Source organism: Cnephaeus nilssonii (assembly GCF_951640355.1).
Source record: "Cnephaeus nilssonii genome assembly, chromosome: 12".
Taxonomy (NCBI): domain Eukaryota; kingdom Metazoa; phylum Chordata; class Mammalia; order Chiroptera; family Vespertilionidae; genus Cnephaeus; species Cnephaeus nilssonii.
In genome coordinates this window covers 17,811,848-17,838,025 of record NC_137083.1, presented here as the reverse complement: position 1 = coordinate 17,838,025, position 26,178 = coordinate 17,811,848, and the positions used below count along the sequence as shown (strand labels likewise).

General features: G+C 39.9%; 2 protein-coding genes across 3 annotated transcripts in view; one reads left to right on the top strand and one right to left on the bottom strand.

Annotated features, from left to right (window-relative positions):
• Positions 1 to 2,760, top strand: part of LRRC72 (leucine rich repeat containing 72) — a gene marked incomplete at its 5' end in the record, with an annotated part of 30,858 nt that extends 28,098 nt beyond the window's left edge. The window contains 2 exons of the mRNA XM_079786835.1: positions 1,581 to 1,608; positions 2,480 to 2,760. Coding sequence (XP_079642961.1) covers positions 1,581 to 1,608; positions 2,480 to 2,645 — 194 coding nt within the window. The 3' untranslated portion in view covers positions 2,646 to 2,760. The remainder of the gene's footprint in view (positions 1 to 1,580; positions 1,609 to 2,479) is intronic.
• Positions 2,761 to 7,231: 4,471 nt separating this feature from the next.
• ANKMY2 (ankyrin repeat and MYND domain containing 2) overlaps positions 7,232 to 26,178 on the bottom strand; it is a 33,023-nt gene continuing 14,076 nt past the window's right edge. The window contains exons 5-10 of one of the 2 annotated variants that reach the window (XM_079786171.1): positions 22,342 to 22,502; positions 16,328 to 16,542; positions 15,419 to 15,554; positions 11,960 to 12,088; positions 10,107 to 10,236; positions 7,232 to 8,726 (exon numbers count right to left, since the gene is read on the bottom strand). In XM_079786171.1, coding sequence (XP_079642297.1) covers positions 8,539 to 8,726; positions 10,107 to 10,236; positions 11,960 to 12,088; positions 15,419 to 15,554; positions 16,328 to 16,542; positions 22,342 to 22,502 — 959 coding nt within the window. In that variant the 3' untranslated portion in view covers positions 7,232 to 8,538. The remainder of the gene's footprint in view (positions 8,727 to 10,106; positions 10,237 to 11,959; positions 12,089 to 15,418; positions 15,555 to 16,327; positions 16,543 to 22,341; positions 22,503 to 26,178) is intronic. The other variant, XM_079786172.1, reaches the window with a different exon arrangement.

Genomic DNA, 26,178 nt, shown 5'->3' with positions numbered 1-26,178 from the left:
CATTTATACTTTGCCTTATGTAAACTGGAAAAATAAAAGTATCGTTGAATCATTTAAATACTTCAGTCGCAGACATTATGACATTTCACTCCTAATTTGGCCTATAAATTTTAAAATCACATTCTCCTATAGCGCCACAATGCCATTATCACACCTAAGAAAAGTAACATTTATATTATTGAATATGTAATCCATATTCAAATCTTCCTAGTTCCAAGATGGCTTCCATAGCTGCTTTTTTAAACCAGAATTCAGTCAAGATTCATCATTACAGTTGGCTGTTATGGCCCTTTAATCTATTTTAATTTAGAATTGATTCCAAAATTGTTTCCATGACTTTTCGAAGAGACCGGGCCAGTTATAACAATGTAGAATTTGCATGATTGTTTCTCCCAAGTTTCATTTAACTTGTTGCTTCATCCCTGTATGTCCCATAGAATAGAAGGAATGCCTGGAGGATATGTTCTGGATGCAGAAGAATATAGTGTAGAGCAGTGGTTCTCCAAGTGTGGTCCCCAAACCACCACCAGCAGCAGCAGCAGCAGCAGCAGCGGCCGCACTTAACAACTATTGGTTACAAATGCTAATTCTTGCCCCAAATGAGAGCTACTACATTAGAAATTACTCAAGGGTGGGACCCAGGAAGCTGTGCTTTAGCCTTTCACGTGATCTGTGCATTCTCCAGTTAGAGAACAACCAGTGTAGAGGCAAGAGCACGAGTTTTGAGGTCAGATTCCCCTGGGTTCGAGCACCATCGCTGCTAGTCAGTCAAAGCTGTATTTTGGACATAAATTTGCTTCAGCTTTCTGATCTGTGGGAGACTTGAGTCAGCACTTGTGAAGGGAAGGATGCCATCAGCTCCGCTCTGAAGGCCGAGGCTGCGTGCTCCCTGCTGCTTATGGACTGGCAAGAGCTCGCACTGTGGGCTTTGGTGGCCTAACAGGTGCTGCTACATTCCATCTCTAGCCTGGCGCTAGGTCTTCTGAAGAGGAATAAACAACGCAATGACAGTCTCTGCAAGATACCAGAAGAAGGCCAAGCTTTGAGGACTAGCCTTTGAGCACCAGAGCTAGGGAAGATGGAGAGTCTTGTGATCTAGGATTTGTTTATTCCATTTCTTTGAAGTTAATGCCAAGAATCCAAATGGTTTAAACTGCCCTAAACATTTCTCCTCATTTGGTCTATTATTCCATTTGTAAATGCATGTGACTATCTGAAAAAAGAAAATAAAGGATCAGTTTCTGTACATAAGACTCAGTATCTCAATTATAAAAATTCCCACTTGGATTCTTATTGTTAATTAAATTGATTAAGCATTCTGTCCTCAGAGTTTTGAGATGTATATTGCATTTAAAAATCTGCCTCAAAACCTAAGACAAACCTAAGGCACTATATCTAAGAGAAAGTTTCGTTGTAGGGTTTGGTATCAAGGTTTTTTTGATGGATTGGATTATTCATTGAAATGCTTGCTTGAAAACCAGAGACCTAAGCTCTTGACTTTTTCTTTACAGCATTGCTCAATTGTTTTAAAATGCTAAGTAAACATTTGAAAGATACTAATTTAGAAATTATTTTTTTAGGTTTTGTACTTGGGAATAATGTAGACAAGTAAGTGATTTTAACTTTAACTTCATTATTGGATTATTTATTTCATAATTCTGTTACCCCCTAAATTACTCCCACTTCCCAAAATAGATTTTAATGTGTTAATAAAAATGACTATCTCTTCAATAGAAAAAAAATGCTATCTTTCTGTGATGAGTTCAACCTATGTATTCATATTTGACATATTTACACTTTAATATTATTTTTATAACCTAAAATAAATGAAAATGTGATTGGATTTGTAAAAAATAAAACTTAATAATTATTAGCTATTACAGATGAGAGCCTTTATCTTTCTTGTTTACTGTTCCCCTAAATATTCCCAGTGACAGCAATTATTAATATTTTATATTCACTGGAATTTACATTTTCAAAAGCAAATACTTCATTAAACTATGAAAAATATTTCAAATTCATGAATATTGATGAATTTAAAAACCATTACTCTTTTAATTTTTAACTTAGGAATTTTGTTTTGATTCAGTGTTGAAAAATATTATCCCCAAGCACATTTATAAAATATAGCATAATATAGGAAATATTCCAATAAAATGTATACAAAATACTAATATACATACAAGATCTAGAAATATTTTAATCATTTAACACTTGTTTAAAACATGAATGTATACATTTTTGAGACTTAAACTGTAATAGCTAATTCCAAATATGGTAAAAAAAAAACAACACCTCTATTATTAAAATAAACAATATACATATTAAAAATAGCATTACTTCTCCTGAAAGTCATTTGTCAGTAGAGCCCAAAATGTATTTGTTAGTGGCACCGTAGAAAATGTGGCATTGATATGTTTAAATTAAAAATTCATTTTGATCTAATTGACATTTTCTAACATAATTGCCATTTTTTCAGAATTGTGTTTGATGATCCAGAAGATGCTGTTTTTGTCAGGTCCATGAAGAGATCAGTGATGACTTTTACCTCTCTGAACTGGAACACAGTTCCCAAACGGGAGGAAAAATACCTTGAAGACAAAGGCACAAAACCTGCTCAAATGCTCACAATTACACTGAGATAACCCCTGTTATTTCTCGGAATCCTGGTGGTTTTCAGTTGTGTATTAAACTTCTCTGTGATTAGCATTGTTATTATGACGTTATTTGAAATATCCTATCTAATAAAGAGAGAATATGCTAATTGACCCTCACACCGTCGCAAAGATGGTGGCACCCACAGTCACAAGATGGCAGTGCCCAGTCCCCTCAGCCCCGCTGGGGCAGCAGGCGCGCAGCAAGGCCGGGCCCGCCCCCAGGCAGACCTGGATGCTCCGCGTGCCTGCCTCCGGAGTACCCCAGTCCCCTCAGCCCCCCAGCCCCCCAGGGCCGGCCTGAGGTGCAGGCAAACTTCGGATGGCAGCTGCCCAGCCGTCCAGGGCCACCCGAGGCTCAGGTAACCAGGGTCGGCCGAGGCTTGCACTGCTGGCAGTGGCAGCAGCAGAGGTGTGATGGGGCGTTGCCTTCCCCTGATCACTGGGTTGCCTCCCACCCCTGAGGGCTTCCAGACTGTGAGAGGGGGCAGGCTGGGCTGAGGGACCCCCCTCCAGTGCATGAATTTTCATGCCTCTAGTCTACACTAATAAAAGAGAAACGTGCAAATTGACCATCACTCCGCTACACCCACCAGCCAATCAGGAGCAAGTATGCAAATTAACCCAACAAAGATGGTGGCAGCCATGGAGCTGGAGCGAGCAGGAGGCTTGGGTTGCCCCTGGTGATGGAGGAAGCCAAGCTTTCCGCCCGCCCTGGCTGGCCCTGGCCTCCACTCAAGGCTACAAAGTTTCAATTATAGAAGATAAATAAATCCCAGATACCTGCTTCTAGCTGGCCCTGGCCTCCGCTCAAGGAGGCGCTGAAAAAAAAAAAAAAAAGAGGGGCTGGGAGCCTGGATCACCAGGGAGGGGGGGGCGGGGGGGGATGGCCAGCCTGAAAACAGCCCTCAGCTCCTCACCCAAGCTGGCCACACTCCCATGGGGTGAGAGTCCCCACTGGGGGGCTTGGCCAGCCTGCAAACAGCCATCAGCCCCTCACCCAGGCTAGCCAGGAACCCCAGCAGGGATCCCCACCCTGAAGGGGGTGTGGCTAGCCTGAAAACAGCCCTCAGCCCCTCAGCCCCTCACCCAGGCTGGCCACACCCCCATGGCCCCATCCCTGTAACGGGCAGTTGAACATTCCTCGAGGGGTCCCAGATTGGAGAGGGTGCAGGCTGGGCTGAGGGACTCACCCACCCCCCAGCCCCATGCACGAATTTCATGCACTGGCCTCTAGTTTAAATATAAACATAAATGCTAATAATGAAAAATTCCCACATTTGATGTTATGTTTTTTATTGAAGTAAAGTGTGTATATAGAAATGTATACAAATTATAAGAGCTCGACTCGGCAAATTTTCAAACAATGAACACGTCCATGTAACTGGACCAAGAACTAGAACATTACTAGCACTCTAAAAGCCCCCTTGTTCTTGTCACCAGCACTATTACTCATTACTACCCGTACTTCAAAAGTAATTCCTGTCCTGATTTCTAAAGTGTACATGAATCGTGTCTGTTTTTGAAAGGCATATAAATGAGATCACAGAAGTGGCATTATTTTTTGTCTGGCTTCTTTTACTCAGCATTGTAAAATTCACCCATGTTGTTGCTAATAGCAGTAACTCTATTGTTCTCATTGCTGTACAGTATTGCATGGTATGATTGTACCACAATTCGCTAATCCAGTCTGCTGTTTTGGAGGCATTGGTCATTTGTATGTGGGCTAATCATCTGAGCTTAGCCTGGCCACAAGAATGCTACCAGTGGAAGGAGAAACCAGAAAAGCTTTCAGCAGTTGCGTGGGACTGACACACAAAACCGACGGTTAAGGTAACTCACACACATCACTGGTTGTCTCTAGCTAAGACAAAGAGCAATGATCAAAAGCTTATAAAAAGCAGGGTGACATTTCCCCCTTTGCTGGTGCTTAGAACCATCACATTCTGTTACATAGATTTAGAGGGTGCGGCAACATTCGGTTTACAGTTGTTCATATGGAAAACAATACAATGCTTAGTAAGTAGTAATACAAGATTAAACTGATTTTGCATACTCACAGCTGAAAACCTACTTGTGCCTCACCCTGACTGTAGAAGGGGGCTGAAATCAGCCTGGGCAGGAGACGAGAGCCCTGGCGGGAGCAGTGAGCTGTCCGTGAGAATCTGTAACCAACGTTTACCTGCGGGCCCCTCAGAGCCTGTGCACAGCCAGAGCCTGCAATTCCGACGTGCTCCCTGGCAGAAGGTGACAGCTGAGAGAAACGGTGTTTGGCATTGATGTGGGTGCGTGGCTGATATCAAGGCACACATGATGGTGTGGCTTCCAAATTAGGTCATGGAAAGAATCAAACTGCTCTCGTTCTCTCTCCTAGATCATGTAACTGCAGGAAGCCAGCGGCCATGTGTGCCGACACGAAGGCAGTCCTCTGAGGAGCTGCCTGAGGCCTCCTTCCCAAAGCCAGGGAGCACCTGCGGCCTTCCACCAACAGCCCCGTGAGCTGCAAGTCACCCTCCCGACCCAGTTAAAGCCTCAGATGGCTGCAGCCCGGGCCGGAAGCTGCTCTGCACCCTCCTGAGAAACCCCAAGCCAGAACCTCCCAGTTAAGTGGCTCCTGTATTTCTGGCTGGCTGAAACTGTGTAAGATAATGCTTATTGAGGCTTCAAATTAATAAGTTTTGGGGGTAACCGGTTACACAGTAATAGATAAGCAATACAGTAATAACCCCGCATAATCCATGGTGCTAGAAATATTAGCTGGAGGTAAGGATGCCTTTTGAGGTGTCTGGCAAGCTCTGAGTCACAGTCCAGTCTTCAAGGGTTCCTGAATAAGGTCCCTTATCAGCGGCAGAGAACTAGTCACTGTTGAGTTAGTTCTTGACATGCTACTGCATCCCTTCTAGAACTGAGAGCCGGGCCATTAGCCATCAAGTAACAGTTTGATCAAAGCTACCCCTTGGGAGCTGAGTGTATCAGACTCACCAAGCAGTAACGTTGGCTGGGTATAGCAACAATCCATTTCATGATGGAAATGCATATTTAAACAGGATCAGGTTTAAGCTGGTCCATGAGTTGCATAAGTATTAATTTTTAATTAGATTTGTAATAAGCTTAAGGTTTGGGATATTGTAATTTCCAGATTAACCACTAAAATAGTAATCAAAGAATGTGTAGTGTGGTATTTTTAAGTTTATAATCACTGAAAAGGATGAAAAATGTATTTCAATTACAAAAATATGGTTAGGAATTTTTACTTAATCTCCTTTTAAATATTTCATTTGAATGAAAAGACTTGCTTTAAAATACACTCAATACTGAACATTTTTATTCAATAATGAAGGGCTACTAAGTGTCTGAGATTGAAAAACACAGTATTTGGGGAGAATCACAAAATAGAAAAGACATGATCCTTAGTTATATAACCTAACTCTACAAAATGGAAGATGCAATTGAGAGGGTGCTTTTAATTAAGATATATTAGAATAATAAGACTATGCTTAATCCTACAGGTTCTATTTTTGAGATGTTTCTTAATAGCATCTATATAATAAAAGCCTAAGTGACCGTTACGGAAGAATGACCAGAACGACTGGTCATTATGATGCGCACTGACCACCAGGGGGCAGATGCTCAATGCAGGAGCTGTCCCCTGGTGGTCAATGCACAGGGGGAGTGCCACTCAGCCAGAAGCCGGGCTCACTGCTGGGAAGCACAGCAGCAGCGGTGGCAGGAGCCTGTCCCGCCTCCACGGTAGCGCTAAGGAGCAGCTAGCAGGCAGGCAGTAAGGAGCGAGGGGTCCCGGACTGCAAGAGGGCGCAGGCCGGGCTGAGGGACCCCTCCCCACCAGTGCACAAATTTGGTGCATCGGGCCTCTAGTATTGAAAATAATATACATGGTTAAAAAAATTACTGGACTAACCACCTGTTTTGATGGTATAATAATGGAAACATCTATTTTTGGTTATTTGTGACAAAGGATTATAACCAGAACCAATCTCATTTTCTCTTAAACCCCATTTTCTGACCACCCCTTTCCTGAAATACATTCATGAAAAATTTTGATACTGATAGTTTATATGTGAGGTCCTCTTTGTCCAAGTTCCTATTTATGTCAGTTATAGCTGTGTTAGATTTCCAATTTATATCAACCTTCATTTCAATGAAGAAGAAATTTACCTCTGCATTGCCACATTTCTGGATTTTCCTATTTCCTTCTGCTTTTTTTAGTAACTCTCCATGGTATCCAAAGACAGGAGCCATGATAGTACTACAGAATGATGTCAACACAAATCCAAAACAATTAAAAATCAGGGACCTCGGGTAAAAAAACACATTTGTGGGCCAGGGCAGCCCGGGAGGACATTTTACTATCCAAGGTTTACCCGTGTGCAGATGAGGTACCTTGATGAATGGAGGCTTGTCATGACTGACAAGTTCAGACAAACTCTGCCTGCTGCATTCCTAACCACTTATCAAGTTTACTCACATGCAGCATGGTATAGGATGCTCCAAAGATGTATGTGTTTTAAGGAAAGAGAGAACCAGCAAGATAGAATAATTTGATCAGTGAAGTGAAGTGAGAATTCTAGTTGTTTTATTTGCAATTGTACACATTAAAACAATTATTGGCCCTGGCCAGGTAGCTCAGTTGGTGAGAGCAACATCCTGATATGCCAAGGTTGCTGGTTTGATTCCTGGTCAAGGCACATAAAAGAATCAACCAATGAATGCATAAACAAGTGGAACAGCAAATCGATGTGTTTGTTTTTTTTCTTCTCTCAAATCAATAAGTTAAAAACAAACAAACAAACAAACAAAAAGCAATTACTACTTTGGTCTCCAATATTTGCTAAGTTTTCTAATATTTGCTGTTTTCTAATATGTGCCACCTGAACAATAAACTATGAAACAAGATGTGAGTTGGTTATATTAATAGGCACAATTTATTTTACAATCAATCCAAGAAACTATGTAACAGGGCGCTGTCTTCAGCCATCACACTCTAACTATGTTTAAATACTGCACTCTAAAAACTGATGCCGGAACATTCTATAAAGGACAATTATAAATCAGTTTCTGGACAGGGAGGGCCACATGAAAAGCTTGCAGGAAGATAAAAGTCAACCTTTCAAGTGGAATATGGCACATGAATTAGTTTTACAATTGTGGAAACTATGTTTAGCCATTATTTAGTAAAAAATCCTTTTACTACATAAGCTGAGATAGCTCTGGCGATGCCTTAGTGCCTCCTGGGAACCTGGTATTTCTGAAGGTACAGACACTGTATGTAGATAAAACGACACTGCAGGAAGTACATACAGTTCCGACTGCTCAGGATAATTCTATAGAAAACTATAATTAGCTGGACTCTGGCAGAGATCTTTAAACACACAGCCTTTCTTTATTCCTTATATCCTACTACATAGAATTTCACTATTGTAAATGCTATTTATATGCATTTTATTCACACAAAAGTTATTTTTTTTAACTACCCATCTTTGTTGCTATAACTTTTTCTTTCTTAAAAATCTCCTCTCTCCTACACCTGTCTGACTTCACCCTTTGTTTCCTGGAGCCTCTATTTCTTCTTTAAGGGGATTTTCTCCCCTTTGAGAACAACTGCTGGAAAGCTGAGCTCCAAAAGGAAGTAGAAATGTTTCTCCTGTATTTTGAAAATTAATTTTTTCCCATAGGAATATCTGTCAAATTATAGAACAGAAATCAGGGGGAATTAGGGCATGGTAAACACAGCTTTGCTGGCAAGCATCTATTCTAGGAAATCCTGCCACGGTGCCTTGCGCTGTCACAGGCAATGGGGACAATCCCACGAGTTCTCCTGCCCCTGCAGGGTGAGGACCGTCCGTGCTGGCACGTGCTCTGGCTTTTACTCCTCAGATGCCAGGGGACCTGCAGTAGCCTCCTGGGAGCACTCCAAGCCAGCATCACACTGCAGAGAGGCCTTCTCCCCTTCCTCAGAACCCTTAGCATCGCTGTCCTCCTGGGGCACTGCCGGTCCCGCCTCTGGCTGCTCTTCATTAACACCATTCGAATCGACATCGAGTTTGCCATCTGCTAAAAAGAAAAGTCATTTTCCTTTCACTTTCCGTGTATTATTTCATCTTCATAACAACCACATGAGGGACATTATCTCTATTATCATTATTTTATAGGTGGGGAAACTGAAAAGAGAGGGTTCGCTAACTTGCTCAAAGTTCCACAGCTAGAAAAGCAACAAAACTGGCATTTGAACTCAGGACTCTGGCTCCAAAGCCAGGCCTTGAAATCAGGACTGTTGTTTGGGATCTGACAAAGTCTGCTTTGGAATAGAGCTTTGCCATGAATTAACTTGATGTCTGTGGGTTACTGTCTATACAAAGTTGTTTCCTTTCCTACAAAGTCAGGGATAGTAAAACCTATCCTACATTTGTGGCAAATAACGGTGTTTGTAACATTTAGAATCGTGTGTGGCTGTGCTGATGTTTAGCAACTGGGAGTTCCCACATTGGCGACAATCTGTCTCTCACAACTTGTATAGAACATGACCAGTTGTTACTCGCTGTCCTCGCCACATAGGATCCAGGTTTCATCAGAAAACAGGAAAAAGCATGGCCATCAGAAAGCCTGACTATTTTCTTTACAGTTTACTTATACAAATTAGATTTAATTTTTTACAGATTATGCAATCCCACTAATAGTGTTTCTCAACTAAGTGGTCAAGGGGACATGGTCCCTTGAGGGGTGAAAGGAGTAAGTGTTTAGTATCAAAGTCACCTGGGCAACCTTTTAAAACTACAAGCACTCCGTAAAATGCATGATCTATACTCTGGGGTTTGGCATAGGAGTGGGGGCAGTTCTCCCCCTATGTTGCTGAAACAATCCACTGTTTCTGTCCAAGGTGAGTCATACACTTTTGAGAGAGGGAGAGGAAAAATACTATGGAACTCACTGTTCTGACACTTAGAGAAATATAACCTGTGCATTATTAGATCTGCAATTCCATTGGAATTCATAAATCTGCTCTAATTTCATCTGCAGTTTTTAAATTAAGAAATTTAAAGGCTTCTAATCTTGAAATACTTGGTTAGCCATTAGGGGAGATTTAATTATTCCCTTATTCAAAGACCTTAAAATGCTTTGTTGTGAGCAGAATGTAAGTAAATACTCATTAAGAGTTCCAGGGCAGTCAGAAAGCAGAATGTGGAATAAAATCAGAATTTCATGTCCTTTGTTTTCCAGTGACACCTAGGCTGACTATATCCTATAAATTATCGCCCAAAAGCAGGGATTCAAAACAGGAACACATTTGAGACCACACAGAAGTTTGATCCTTATACTGGTCACCCAAGCTTCATTAGGCCCTAGAGAAAACTCAGTTCCTGGGGGCCCTGTTCATATCATCCATCACTCCCTCCCCACTAAGCAGCAGTGCCAGCTCGGCTTTTATATACGCACTGTTCTCCTCGTTACTCTTTTCTTTGGCAGCCTCCAATTGCTGTTTCTCATAAATGTCCTTGAGATTCTTACAGATTTTCTTATGTGCAAACCAGTGTGTTTTCTGGCAGGTTTGGTCACAGTATATTACCTGAAAAGCAATTATAGGTTTATTTGCATTTAAGAGCTATGACTACAGGATTTTTCCATTATGACATTAAACCAAGAACCTCGCTGTGAAAATATTAAGTTTTCTATACTTTGTTTTGAAACCATGATGTGTGCATGTGTATTGATATTTGTAATTTTTAGCTTACACTTTATAATAATGGATATATAACAAATGGTCTATGAAAGACTCTTTAACAAATGATTTATCTGAGAACCTACTATGTGCCTGAATTGGTACAGTGCAATTGTTGTCCCAGAGGAAGCTACAGTCAAAAAAGAGCAGGATGAGGCTGCATGTAGGGAGTCAGAAACTCGGCCTAGTACAGGATGTAACAGCAATGGGAACACAGAGGAAGCAATGACTCACTCTAGCTGGAGGAGTCAGTAGACAAAGAAATGGGAAAAGCATTCCAAGTGTAGGGGCTATCTTGTACAAAAATGCAGGAAAGGGGAAGTAAATGACATGTTCAAGGACAACAAGAGTTTTGAGTAAATGAAGCTTAGACTTTGGCAAGATAATATGCCAAGCATTTCAGTAGCCCCTTAAACATAAATGGCGTTGTAGGTTGTATTACTGGCCCTAGTTCTGCATCCATACGCTTTCCCATGTGACTGCAAAGCTCTTTTTACTGAAGGAGAGGAAAACCGACTTAAAATTTGGCCATGTGGCTTGTTTGGGCCCAAGGAATGAGATAGCATGGCAGTTTCAAGGCTAGACCTCAAGAGCCTCATATGTGTTTCTATTTGCGGACTTATACTTCTGCCATCACCACGAGAACATGCTCGGCCAGGCCTGCTGGTCCGAGGAGGATGAGCTACATGGAACAGAATGTTCCTGGCTGAGCTCAGCCAACCACAAACATGGGAGAAATAATGATTGTTGTTTTAAATACGGAATTTTGGAGTGTTTTTATATGCAACAATAGTTAGCCTATATAGATGGTCTCATTTAATTTTCACAACTCTAGCCCATTTCACACATAAGGAAACTGAGACTCAGAGAAGTAAGAAATTAAAGGAGATGAGGCAGGAGAAGTAGGTTACAACAGAATATAATGGGGTACAGAAGAATGTCAACCTTACAACAACAAGAAATTAACATTATCTACAGGGTAAAGTGAATGTACAGACACATGCATGTGTGTAATATCTGAATGGAAGAAAAACACATCAAGCAGATATTACTGTAAAGAATTATCTTTACAAAGATAATTTTGGCAGAAGTAGGTAGTATAGTCCAGAAAGCTTAAAGATTGGTAACAGTCACAAGGAAGTCATAGTTTTATAAGGAAGAGCTGATAAAGAGATTATAGTTCAAGTCAATATCAGAATATTTAAGATTGTACACTTATGAATTGTCTTATTCTAGGCTCTCTGCACAGCCTCGGTCCCCTCTATATGACCTTTCTCTTATTTGCTCATATCCATTCATTTATTCACATCCTTTTCTTCTTTGGGGTGGTCAGCCCAGAAGTCGGGGCAGTCTGGGCATTTGGCAGAAGATAGGGCACAGAACTACACTTATCCTTAGCTCTCTTCCAAATTACTTTTCAGTATTAGATGAACTATTTTATATCTAATGTATTAGAATTTATTAGAAAATTAATATCAATCATTATATTTACAGAATATTAAAAATCAATTATCAACTTGGATGAAATCTAAATCAGATGTCAATGAACTTCAAAAAACTTCATTCTTACCATTTTGCATACTGAGCATCTTTTACTCGCTCCCTTTTCTCCACAGGTGGTACAAAATTCAACATCCACAAAACCCACCTGACCAGTGATGGCTTGAGTAAGTACAGAGAACGCAGTGGGATCAGAACCCTAGAATGGGTATAAAGAAGAGAAAAAACTCTCTAAAATGACCATGGATAGATTACTGAAATGACACTTCATGAACAACGTTATCTAGAAGCAGACACACAAGAGACAAAGTCATTAAGGTTAGCGACTACATCGACTTCATCGTGGCAAAATGATAAATGCCCTTTTGATTATACCATTTTCTATATAAAGTATATGGGAGGTAAGTCATGGCTCCAAATATTCACAGAGAAAAAGTTGGCCCTCTTCTAGAATAAAAGTTTTTTTCAATTACGATTATCCAATAAGCCCACAAAGATTTCAGATATAGGACAATGAACTCAGTGGGATTTTCTTAGAACATTGTTTTACACTGTTCTGTATACTCAAGATAGTCAAATGAAATATTCAAAAGATTTAAGAAGTATTTTAAAGTAGCACTCATTTTGAAATTGTTGTGCTCCTTCGGAAAACAAATAATAATGACTGGGTTCTCTTTTATATTAAAGTGCTAAGAATTCACTTTTGGAATAAAGATAGTGTAAATGGCGAGAAAAAAATAGGTGAAATGAAACCTCAGATACTAGATATTTAAGTTAATATATTTTACCAGGAATAAAGGTCTATGGAAGTTATGCTCAAATGATGGTGTGCATCAGAGAACTTGCTTAAAATTCAGATCAATCCGCCATCCCATACCTTCTAAATTAGAATCTCTAAAGATGTGGTGGTCCATGTACCTGCTTTATTACAGATAATTCTGAAATACTCTAAAAGTTTGAGAATTACTGGTACTTAATGTTATACTAAATACTTATTAGTCCATGTGATTTTTTTGCCTCAAAAGTAGCTATTAATCTGAACTATTGCTTCAGAAAAAAATTGATGACACAGCTGAGTAACCACATGGAATCTTTCTTGTCATTACTGGATGACAAGAACTCTTTCTTGCCATATAAAATCTAGTCATCTACTTGTTAAATAAGAATCTGTTTAGGTTCCAAAGCTCCACCCATGGAAGACAGTCAGACTAAAAACAAACAGGATACTGTATCCAGAGTACCCTATAAAATCAGAGACCTTGGCTAGCCTTCCAGAAGTTAAGACATACGCTATGAATTGATAAAGCAAATAGCTTTAATAGTATAATCTGTTACAAGGCTGGAGCAACATTTCTCAAGTGTATCCACGCGTCACACTTCCTGCTGAACTTTGTGACAGAGCCAGAACTCCACACTAAGCATAGGGAATCAAAACCTCTGCAGCAGGGCCCTGGAATGAGCACTGTCAGAGGGGCCAGAGGTGACCCCCCTGGGAGCCAGCCAAAGAACCACCATGTTATGAACAAAGGTTAGCATTGCTTCAATGCTTATAAACTTGCAATATCACAAAACCCATCAGGAAGTAAACAGTGGCTATCTGGGACACTCACAACCACAGGCATTCCAGATAAGTAGTTTTCCAGAGAGCAGAATATATAACTTAAAGAACAAAAAAATTTGAAGAGAAAATTTTCTAAAATGTACTAAATCCTACTTTATTAATAAACCTCCTCTCAATGACTCAGATCACTAGGATAAACAATCAGTATACTCCATCAACTCTAACTACGATATTCTATGATACAGGGCTAAGATGAATTGTTGACCCCTACACTGACCTGCTTTGACTTTGTTTTAAAGTACTCTGGATGGCTATTTTTAGTTTTTCTGTTTTCCTCCTTGAAGGCAGAATGTCAACTACCACTTGTTAGTGCTGGAAATACCCCATAGCAGCCATTGCTAGTTGTTTATCTGCTAATCATCTTCCCAACTTCCTTACTAATGGAAGCATAATTTTGTTTGCAGCAGCAGTATTTAGACCAGCCAAAAGTACTTCTTTCCCAGACTCCTGTGCAGCCAAGAGTGGTCATGCAGCACAGGCAGCGGGGTTCTGGGACAGCCGGCTTCCCAGCTATAGGCCCCGTTCCTTTCTTGCCTGCCTGGGATAGGAATGTGAGCTTGGGTAAAGAGCATCAGATGCCTTGCAACCATGAGGCCATAAGCATGAGTATGAAAATCTACACAAAAGAATATTGCATGGGAAAATGTTTGGGTCCCCAATCTATTTATTTTTGAGCCACTGGGCCAGATCTGGTCTGCCTACTTTGGGGCTTCTAAGTAAATAAATAAATAAGTCCTTATTTATTTAATTATGGTTAGCTCGAGTTTTGATATGTACAGCCAAACACATTCATGATTAATAAACCACCCTTATAACTAGCTAACTTTAATCGCCCAAAAGCTTAAGCATTAAATAGTCAAGTATATTAAACAGGATAAAGCATCTCTATGGGAAAAATCATGGCAAGCTCTCATGCATTAATCAACGCATGAGGTTCATGAGATCATCTTGTCTGTGCAGGTCTCTCTTATTTCGTGATTCAGAATAGGTAAAGTCTTAATGTAAAAGGAGCACCTGGAACCCATTTCTAGTCCTGATGTTTCTCACTGAAAACGATACAACACCCTACGGATGCAGAGAAGAAGCGACATTGCCACTGGAAGGGAGGAAGCCATGGATGGGACGAGTGTCAGGATCAATTTCTTACCTAATAGACTAAGGCTGATAAAGGATTTGACTGAAATGTATAAAAGCATGACTTGTATAGAAAAGGTGAACAGAAACCTATTCAAAACAGTGAAGGCAGGAAGTGTCCTATGAAATACTGCTTAAATAAATATAGGACAAAAGGGCAATAAGTACTTTAAAGAGCAGATAAAGTTAAAATTTACTTCCCATAGCTGCAAAGTATAAATAGATTTCTTTTTTTAGAATGGAAAATTTATAAAGTCAGAGGCAGTAAGGTAGACTATAAGAAGCTGGAACATACTGTAAGATAGTTTATCAGGACATACAATGAGCCAGGCCTCATCCCTTCACCATTCCATCCAAAACCATCAACCTGGATAATCAATTCCTACTTTCATCTAGTGCAGGACCTTGTCCTAGTTTTTCACAAACTACCGTGAACATGTGTGTATCTGTATGATGTAGATGTGTACCCACCTTTCCAGGTTCACAGAGGTATTTAAAATGAAGATCACTATAACCACCTAGACTCTGACATAGGGAATTACTATTTATTAAACCACAAGATATAAATGGAAGAAAAGGATCAGAGGAGGGAAATGGATAAACCAACAGGGTTAACCGGAAAACCTATCTCCACATTTGTTCTTGAAATTTTTCTAAAATAACAATTCCCCTTACTAAATATTTAATTAATGCTAAAGAGAACCTGCCTCTCATTGTACAAAATATGCTGGTTAGGTCTTCCTGCTGGAGCGAACTTAGTGATAAGAGCCTTACAATTTCAACGGGAGCGATGCTTCGCACCAGCTGCTGGAGGAGTGTGGCTTCACAGTAAGGAAATTTTCTGATACTTTCTCTAATGATCTTTTCTTGATATATCGGAAAGCCATCCGAAGGTCGGCCTTTTAATAAGCTGAAAGATAGTTTTCAAACAGTAATTGGAGTTGGATCACTCAGCATTTCCTCCCAGTTTAACCCATGAACTTTTAATAGCTTCTTCTTGGCTATTTAAGGTTGTCATCGTCTCTTTAAATCATGGTTAGACTTGATTCAAACTGCTGTTCTGCCTCCCGGTCAGGAGAGGCCTTGTCAGCAATAGGTGCCTGGAGAGGTATTTATGCAAGTGACCCCTGCCATAAAGCACAGGGAACACCGCTATCAGACTCGCTAGTTACTTATTACCATGTCAGTTATTTGTACAAAGAATGAAAACTCTCAGCAAGTCACACCCTTCCGACTGAGTTCACTTTTTCTCGGGAAAACTAGGAGAACTTGATCCCTGGTGGTTAGAGAACAAAGGTAACATACAGCTGTTCCAGGTACAGTAATGGAGACACACGGAGTGCCGTGACGAATCCAGAGTACCACCTATGCACAGCACACCTGTCCTCACATTTGCACTGGGGCTGCTTTGTAGCTGTCTGACCTTATGCATGCTATTTTACCTCTCCACACCTCAGATTCCTTACTTTAATGGGGGATAACCAAGCACTATAGAGAGCACAGAGCAGAATAATCATTCTACAGTCTAAGTATAAAATTGTCCCTGTTTCTTGCAGACTGAAGGTGATCCCAAAAGTAACAAACTGCTACTAAAATACTTAAACTTTAAATCTATAACGAGACTTCATATAATAAAACATTCTATGTGAGTGTATTTTATACCTGGCATTGTAAAAACAGTACCTTTTGATCAGAGTATCCAATTTATTCTCTCCATCTTTTAAGAAGTTAATACATTTTTGAAAGATGCAGCTGATGTAATGCATTTTCATAGCCAGTACTTCATTCATGTCACTTTGCTTCATACATTTCTCACAAATCAAATCCATCACCTTGTAGCACTTGTTCAGAGCTGCTTCTTCTGCCAGCAGAGGGTTCTCATTTATAAGCATCACGATCTAGAAGAAATTCTAGTGAGACTTTTCTGTATAAAAATTAGTCACTTTTAGTTGATTTCCAAAGATTACCAAGGAAAGTCTTTTTTACAGCTACAGACTTACTACATTAATTCAAATTAGAATGCAAGTGGCCTTGATCAAAGTTACAAAACTAATACAGAAGGACTCTGATGTTTAGGAACCTTTTGAACTCTTTATGTCAAAGTTATGTGAGCTGCCATCTACAGTGTTAGCTGGCTACTCAGAGTCATGGTTTCAGTATCTGTTAAAAGTACTTTTACTAAAGATAAAAATGGTATATTTGCACACCCTTTATATATAGGTAACCACTTCTTTTAGTTAACATCACTGAGCTTTAGAATATCATGGCTAAAAGAATTACAACTCTCATTAATTCTTACTAATTTTAAGGAAATGACATTTTTATAGAAATTAGCCTACAAATGAAAGATGTATTATTTTCTGATTAACTACATTTCTCTGTGGAGATTTTCCCTATATCTTCTAGCATCCACAATAATGAAAATAGATAAAAAGGAAAGCCAAAATAGCTTTAAAAGGAGGAATATTAGAGTAATTAAATCTGATGCTTTATGAGTCCCAAACTTCCCATATATGCCCAAATTAAGCTTAAACTTAGTGTAGTGAGGAGTATTTTTTTACCGTCTTTGTTATAGGGTAGATAACATGCTGTAGTTCTGCAGAGAACAGCTGTAAAAATCCAGTGTCATAACAGTAATGTAAACATGTGTGTAACATGGGCACAATTGCATACACTGAGCAGAAAGTCAGTATTTGTTAACCAACATGTTACAGCTAAATACCTATCCCAGATAATGTAAATGTTAGGGAAGAACAGGCAGTAGATTTCATGAATTAGATCTTTTTCTTTAGACATGAAGAAAGATAATTTGTTAACTTAAGTAAAATACAGGCAGACATGAAGAAAGATAATTTGTTAACTTAAGTAAAACATGGGCCTAGCCTCCTACTTGGAAGTTTTATATACGTAGATTAAGTGTTCTTGTAAAATTAAAACTATTTTTACACTACTACATTAATATATAATCTTGTATTTTACTTAAAATATAGCACTCAATAATCAATTATTAGAGTTCATGAAACAAGTATAACCAGAATCCCCATTAGTAAATTTGCTGACAACTTTCCCTACCATAACACATATCAAAATTTAACTGTGGTAGTGAAGACGCATGAATTAGTTATTTATATTTCTGCAGTCAACGACAATCATTTGGAGATGTTTATTCAATACTTTTGTATATAGCATTTATAATGAAAGCATAGGATCTTAAACCAAGATCTTCAAAAAAACCTCAAACAGAATTTTTTTTTGTTAAGGTATTAGGCTTTATTTATTTCATAATATACAGCAATATATACAAAAAATGTTACATCACCACAGCTCTACCATGAGCTTACAGAAACATTTACATAGCTGCACACAAAATGATAATACTGGAACTAGTTTGCTCCCTTTAATCTCTGTGATGTTATAAATTAATATATTATAAAGAAAATCCTTATTATTAATTATTATGAAGAAATAAATATATTCTTACAGGTATAAAAACCAGATATAGCTCATCTCCCAGAGAATGGCTACCTTAGAATATGTTTAGACAGCGGCATTTTGAAATTTTTTTTTTCATTTTGAACAATTCTGGGCTTAAAAATCATTTAACAATAAAAAATGGGCTCACTTATGCATATCTGCCTTCTAACCACTGAGAGGCCCTGTTCAACTCTTGTCATTTTTCCTGTGAACCTGATTTTCTCCTTCCTAACCTCTGTATTCTGGGCAGCAGCACAATTCCCCAAGTCCCTGTTGAAAACGAACATCCTTATTACTGTAGCAGGCACTTAACCTCAATGCTGTGTAGCTGTGTCGGGTGTACTGTAGCAAAAGGATGAATTGTGTATTGAGGATTTCTGTGCGTATTTTCAAATGTCTTTAGCTTTATAGAGTGGCTGTTAATTACATTTTTATAAGACTCCCTTTGAAGACCAATGCCAGTTTGAAAAGGGGTAAACCAATGAAAATGGGCCACCACAAAAGCAACTGGGTAGCTATTATCCAAAGTGTGGATAAAAGAAAGGTTTTCAAGTGAATAGAGCATTTATCCATATAAAAAGCTAGGTCTGCTCTGAAGGAAGGTACTATAATCATAGAATAGTAGCTCTTATAAAACCAAATGCTCTAAAAAATATAATGAAGGCTATTTCAGTTTATATACTTTTATAATTTATTACCTGTATAAATATGCTCTTAATCTGATTTACTCAAAATAATTGGAGGTGCCATAATTCTTAGGACATTTAATTCTGAGAGACTAGTTTCCATGTAAACATCAAAAATTATTCCACAGATTCCATTATTGTACAACTGAAATTACTGCAATCTCAAGAGGGTGGAAACAAAGATAAAAATGCAGGAACTTCTTCAAATCAATCTAAACCAGAATGTCCAATAATGCTCAGGCTAGAGGGGAGACAACAGGCTCTGTAAAACAACACATTCTCTACATTGAGAAATACTGTATCCCTAGGAAAAACCCCACTTCTCATCCCAGCCTGTCCCCTCCCCGCCAAAAGAAAGAATGCCATGGTGGTGTAGTTGCTGCCACCTGTGTGCTGGGTGGACAAGAACTACTGAATCAGAAGAGGCTAAATATTTTTAAAGATTAAATTCTAAGGCCCACATACTCTCCAGTAGAAATGCAAACATGTGATTCACAGCTGAATTTCTTTTTTGCCTACATAGGATCACAAGTTTGCCTCTAGTATTTTTTTCAGAATGTTACAGAAAACATTTAAGTTTTGGAAAATAAAAACAGCATAGACTCTACTTGTCAGTCTTATAGGAAAGATCTGCTAGTTTATCATCTCTACTGATGGCCCAGAAAATTAATTGGGGTGGAGGGCCAAATAACAGGTATATTTTGTTCATTCATTTGTTTCTTGAGCTTCAAAGTCTATAAGTAAAGGGATGCATCACTAAAGTAATAAGATTATATACAATTTGGAACTTATATCTTCAAATGAGTGTGCACCATCAAAAAGGCTTATGAGAATTGTTCACTTATATTAATGGTGTTCCGTTTACTCCACAGATTCCTCTTTTGTAATAGGCTTCTAAGGAAATCTATTTCACTACAGTATAGCAACACCTTGTATTAAGGGAAAACCTCAATTTTTGACCCAACGTACTGTCCTGCTCACCAAACAGCTCTGAATTACTATCAAATCTATACATTATGAATGAAAACTACAACAGACACTGAAATTTGATAAAGGACAGCCTTACTGTAGCACACATGGAGTTTTCTGTAATGACTCGTTAAAGAAATGATACTCATTTGGCTTGATTAAACATTATTTTCTAAACAAACAGAAAGGCTGTATATAAAATATGAAGAAAACAGCAGTGAAAATAGTTCAGAACAGCTCTTGAAGTTTCCCCAGCTAAGCCATTTGAACTTCTGGGTTGGTCGACAAAGTTTAAAAATCTGTGTGATTTAACCTAAGAACTGTATTACATAAAGTCATCAAATAGGTACTTGCATTAAAAAATGTGTTCATGATTACATATCAGAACATTTCATAGAAGGCCAGTTATTATAGTGGATGCTGCTGGTGCCCCACCCAGATCCTGTCTACCAGGCCTGTGCACCAGGTCCCTGCTGCTGGGAGTATTGGCTGCTTTGGGCTCAGAGCTGCCTCCTTCCCCAGGGACCTTCATCCAAAGGGAGCCACCTGACTTGGCACTACCTGGGAGGCCTTCCTTTCCCTCCGGGCACAGGCCTCAGCCAATGACTGATGTGAAAGCCTGGCTCCCTGCCTCTCCGGAGCCATTAACAGTGCAGAGCTCCCTGTGAGATGAAGCGGAGGCTAGGCTTCAGCTGAATCCACCTCTTTGCCTAGCTTTTCTTCCTCTCTAGTCTTCACTCTGCTCCAGGTTTCAAATGAGAGCACTCCTTCACTGTATCAACTGAACAAGAGCCCATTGCAAGCTCTGCATCTACAAAACCCAACCCAAGACAATATGATCCTACTATAGGCCCGGTGCACGAAATTCATGCACAGAGGGAGGAGGGGATCCCTAGTCCTTGCCTGCGTCCTCTCGCAATCCGGGACCCCTCAGGGGATGTCCGACTGCTGGCTTACAGGCCTTAACCAGCAATCAGACATCCCTCTCACAATCCGTGACACTGCATGCACCAGTGACCATATTTTCATACAGGTGAAAGGCATCTTGCTGTTGTATGGGCAGCTACGTTTTATTTGGCCCTGGTTATAAAAAGTAGTACATAACATGATCCTTCTGAGGCAGTAGTACCATTTTCCCCATCTTTGGGTGGAAAAACTGAAGCAGAGAGAAATTAAGTAAGTGGCTTTGTCACACAGTTATGTGTCAGAATCAGGGCTGACCACAAAATGTGCAAGCCAGAGTCCATGCACGTCATCGCTGCATCATCCTGTTTTTTCAGTGTTAGAGTAGCCTTGCCAGGTTTTAATTTTTAAATCTAAGAGACTGTCCCCAATATATAGGGTAGGGTCCCTAGGCCTGGCCAGCAATCAGGGCCGATCTGTGGGGCAACCAGCAGATCAATCAGGGGACCCACACTGGAACCTGCCTTGGCTGGTGGCCTGGAGCCACCCACTCGCCAGCCCCACCCCCCAATCATCCTGCCACTGCCATCGCAGGTCACCTCCCTCTGCCCGCTGGCACCTGCCTTGGCTGGCCCCGCCACCCGACAACCAGTAGTTCCACTGTTTAGTCGATTCGCATATTAGGGTTTTATATAGATAGATATAAGAGCAGCTTAGAAGCAATCCTATCTAATAAAGAGGGGATATGCTAATTGACCATCATGTCCTCACAAAGATGGTGGTGCCCATAGCCAAGAAGAAGGGAATATGCTAATTGACTGCCATGCCCTCTAAAATGGCGGCACCCACAGCCACAAGATGGCAGTGCCCAGTCCCCTCAGCCCCCCAGGGCTGGGCCGAGGTGCAGGCAAGCCTCAGATGGTGGCTGCCCAGCCGCCCAGGGCCGCCTGAGGCTCAGGTAACCAGGGCTGGCCGAGGCTTGCGCTGCCAGCAGTGGCAGCAGCAGAGGTGTGATGGGGCATCGCCTTCCCCTGACCACCAGGTCACTTCCTGCCCCTGAGAGCTCCTGGACTGTGAGAGGGGGCAGGCCGGGCTGAAGGGCCCCCCTCCAGTGCATGAATTTTCATGCACTGGGCCTCTAGTCTATATATATATAAAAGCCTAAGTAACCTTTACAATGGCACAACCAGTCGCTATGATGCACAGTGACCACCAGGGGACAGACGCTTAACCAGGATATGCCCCCTGGTGGTCAGTGCACTCCCACAGCAGGAGCACCACTCAGCTAGAAGCTGGGCTCACAGCTGGCAAGCGCAGGAGCGGTGGCGGGAGCCTTTCCAGCCTCCATGGCAGTGCTAAGGAGCTAAGGAGTAAGCAGTAAGAAGTGAGCAGCGAGCAATTAGGAGTGAGCGGCAAGCAGTTAGCACTGAGTGCCAAGCGCTGAGCCCGGCTCGGGCTCCTCCCTGGCTGCCTGCTGCTTCCCACACTGCTACATCCCTCGGGCCAGGCGGGGATCAGGCCAAAACAGGCAGTCCAACATCCCCCGAGGGGTCCTTGATTGCGAGAGGGCGTAGTCCAGGCTGAGGGACCACAACCAGTGCAGGAATCCATGCACTGGGCCTCTAGTATTTAAATAAAAAGCAAATACAATAAACACTACACTACCTTGACAGGATGAAGATTTGTTGTAGTGATAACTTTGTGCAGTGGGCCTGCCAACTTTGGGGGCAGTTTCGGCTCTTTATCCAGTCCCTGTGGTTTAGTGTAATAATCCAGTCTCTCTCGAGGAAAGAAATTGTTGATTACAGTTACACAATCATGTTGACCTTTTAACAGAAAAATAGGAAATTTGTTACTTTATTATTCACAGTAAGACATTTTCCAATTTTTAAATTAATGAATGCTGCTCTGTTTTCTTGTGTGGTAAAATACACATACATCTTTAATTTTCAGGAAAGGAGAGAAGAGGAGGAGAGGTAAAAGGTTGGGGGAACATTTAAAGCATGCTTTGTGAAGTCAAGAAAAAATTTCCTTTTAAAGACACAGAATCAAAAAATAAATAAATAAATAAAAAAGACACAGAATCCCTACTATGTATGAAGATTATGAGGATTACAAAAAAGGCAGTGTTCAACTTAAAATTTTTTACCCTAAATAGTTTACAAAGATTGCTTATAATTTAAATGTCTCTTCTTCCACCCCTACACAAATGATGGTCATTATTCCCTAATCACATCTGGCGTTCATTATACAGAAATTTAAATTGATAGAGCTTTTCTTATCATAATTAGTATTCATATTAGTAACCTAATCTCCCCTCCCCTGGAATTGGAGAAAAGCTGGCCTTTGTGAAATAAACTAGAGAAAAAGCTTTTGCTCCCATCAGCCTGGAATCCTCACATGGTTCTCACAGATCCCTGAGCCACTTCTCTAAGCCATGCCTAGTGGTAAAAATAGTTCTAAAAGAAAAAATGTTGTGAAACAGCTCCTAAAATATATGAAAATAGACATAAGAAGATTTGAAGATACAGGGGTGAGAAGAAAATGAAGAATTAGCATGTAACTATATCTTCTCATCAGTCCCCCAATAGGATAGTCAGAAACAGCCCTGTTGGCAGTTGAAAATATAAAAATACTGGCTATATAATAATCACACTGTCACAGGACTGGGGGCTTCTTAAGATTACATCTTTGGTAGAAGGAACAAATATTATGTTACTTTTTAAAAGATTAATCTCTTTCATTTCAGGTAGTGTTGAGATTATTTTGACATTTAAGTTTAACTAATCTGCTAATAAGTTATATTAGAATGATATATATTTAAAATTTATCATTATAAATATAAATTTTCACTTAAATTATATTTACATTTTTATAGTCAAAAGTATTAGTTTTACTGGTTTTTAATTTATGAGTTTTGAATGCATACTAATGAAGCAGTAATATTAATATACAAAACAAATGCTGGGAGTTGGGGGAAGCTTCCACATTGCAAAATGAACAATTTATAAAGGAAAATAAATCAAATTCCCATTTGCAAAATCAGGATCAGGAAAACTGTGGAGTAACTTCTACATGTGATTGCGAGAAAAGAACGACAGTACATCAATCATGAAACTAGACAAGATATGACTCACATTCTCCAGAGAGAAAGAAAGTTTTGGTTATGATGAGTTTCAAACAAAATACAACCTACATACCATCTGAGAAGGTCTGTCACTAAAACCTAAGTGGAGCAAGAAGAAAGAGGAAACAGTGGAGAACAACAGCCTTGGCAGCAGAGATCATCGGGATGGGTGGAGAGTATAACTGAGGAGTCCTATATAATAAGAGAGGAATATGCTAATTATCTGTTACGCTTTGAGGCATAACAACCAACCTCATAACCACCGGATCATGGATCTGCAGGATGGTGGGGCAGTAAACTACAAGCAGGTGGGGAGAGCTACAGGAGGGGGCAGGGCAGCAAGCTAAGAGGGGTGGCGGCGGGGGGCGGGGGGGCGGGCTACAAGAGAGCAGGGCAGCGGGCAGAGAGCTACAGGAGGGCGGCAGCGATTTACTGGCGCACGGATTCGTGTGCAGGGCTACTAGTTAGTATATACTGCTGACCATGGGAATTACTGAAAGAACTAATACACTAGGAGGTACACTCTACTAACATGTTGGTACTAAAAATGTTACACTCTCAGCAAAGTCCATACCTAGTGGTGGTGATGGCAGAGGAAAGAAAAGTCCTATTGCCTATAAAACCAAAACAGAGGATGTGAAGAAATAATTTAGTTTTAAGGTTTTCCTCTTGTTGGGATGGCTAAATGGGTAAATACAGGCCTTTGGGGGGTGGGGCACAGAGCATAGTTTTGTTTTGTTCTCAGTTATTTTTAGATAACTGAGAACTATGGGTTTAATCAGGAGTGTTGTGAATAGGAAAGTAAGCACTAGTGGGATGGGAAATATTCTTTTTAAAAAAATGTATCTTTATTGTTGAAAGTATTAAGATTTCCCATTCTTTTTCCCCACTGATCTCCTCACCCTGCCACACCCCAGGCCTTAACTGAACTATTGTCAGTGTCAATGGATTATGCATATATGCATATAAGTTCTTCCTCCACTCTGATCATTCAAGTCAATAAAAGAAGAAATAAAATGTACAGACAATCACATTGAGAAATACACACACACAAACACACACAAAACTATCAAGTAAAATGCATAGTAAAAAACTGAAGTAAAAGAGTATAAGAGAGGAGGCAATTAAGTTTATCAGTAATTATGTGAAATATGCATAAGCTGAATGAATACCTTTTAAAAGAGAGAAAATATCTTTTGGGTTATAAAACAGAATCCACCTATCTCTATATATAAAAGCCTAAGTGACTGGCTGACCGTTAGACCATCCGACTGGTAGCTATGACGTGCACTGACCACCAGGGGGCAGATGCTCAATGCAGGAGCAGAAACCACAGGCATGGAAACATGGAACAGACTGATGAATCTTAAAGGGAAGGGGGGAGGGGGGAGGGTAGAAAGAGATTAATCAAAGATCTTATATGCATACTAGAGGCTCGTGCATTATTTGTGTACTGGTGGGGTCCCTCAGCCTGGCCTGTGCCCTCTCACAATCCAGTACCCCTCAGGGGATGTTGGAGAGTTGGTTTTTACCTGATCCCCGCAGGCCAGGCCGAGGGACCCCACTGGTTGCACAAATCCGTGCACTGGGCCTCTAGTATGTTTATAAATAATATAGGTGTAATACTAGTTATGAAATAATGAAGATTGAAAAAAAGATGGGCAAAGAGATATTGACAAAATATTAAAAACAAAAAAGAAATCGAAAATGGCTATATTATCAGAAAAATTAGAACTAAAATTTAAGACAGAGTGGCATTATGTAATAATAAAACCAAAAGCAAATCATAAAAAGTGAAAAGCTGAAAATATTTCCATTAAAAAAACAATACATGCCAATTATCACTATTATTATTTCTTGTTACTTTGAAGCCTGAAGCTAATTCAAATATAAACTAAAACAAAACTGAATAGCTATAAAACCCAGGAGACTTATAAAAATTACAAGAAAAAAAATCAATAGCTATGGGAGATAAGTATTTCTCTGAAGCTTGCACAACAAGGCCATACCTTTCTCCAATCTTCCTGAAATTGAATTAAAATAATACTTGTTCTCACGGAGCTATCATAAAGTGACTCCATGACTGTCCGACTTGATCAATGGTAGCTACTACTAGTAGTTTTATAAATTGACAGTAAAATTTAACAAAATATACAGTTATGATACCCCACATCTGACTACTTTCCATTCTATCTTAAATGTTATTTCTCTCAAAACCCCCTTAAAATAAGGATAGAAGATCCCTCTTTTTGATGTGTTTCTATGGAACTCTTAAGTAATCCCTTAGCGTAAGCTATTTCACAATGCCCATTACCACTATTGGCCTCAAGTGCCATGAACACATGAACAGCCTCTATCTTGTTCACCAATGTGAC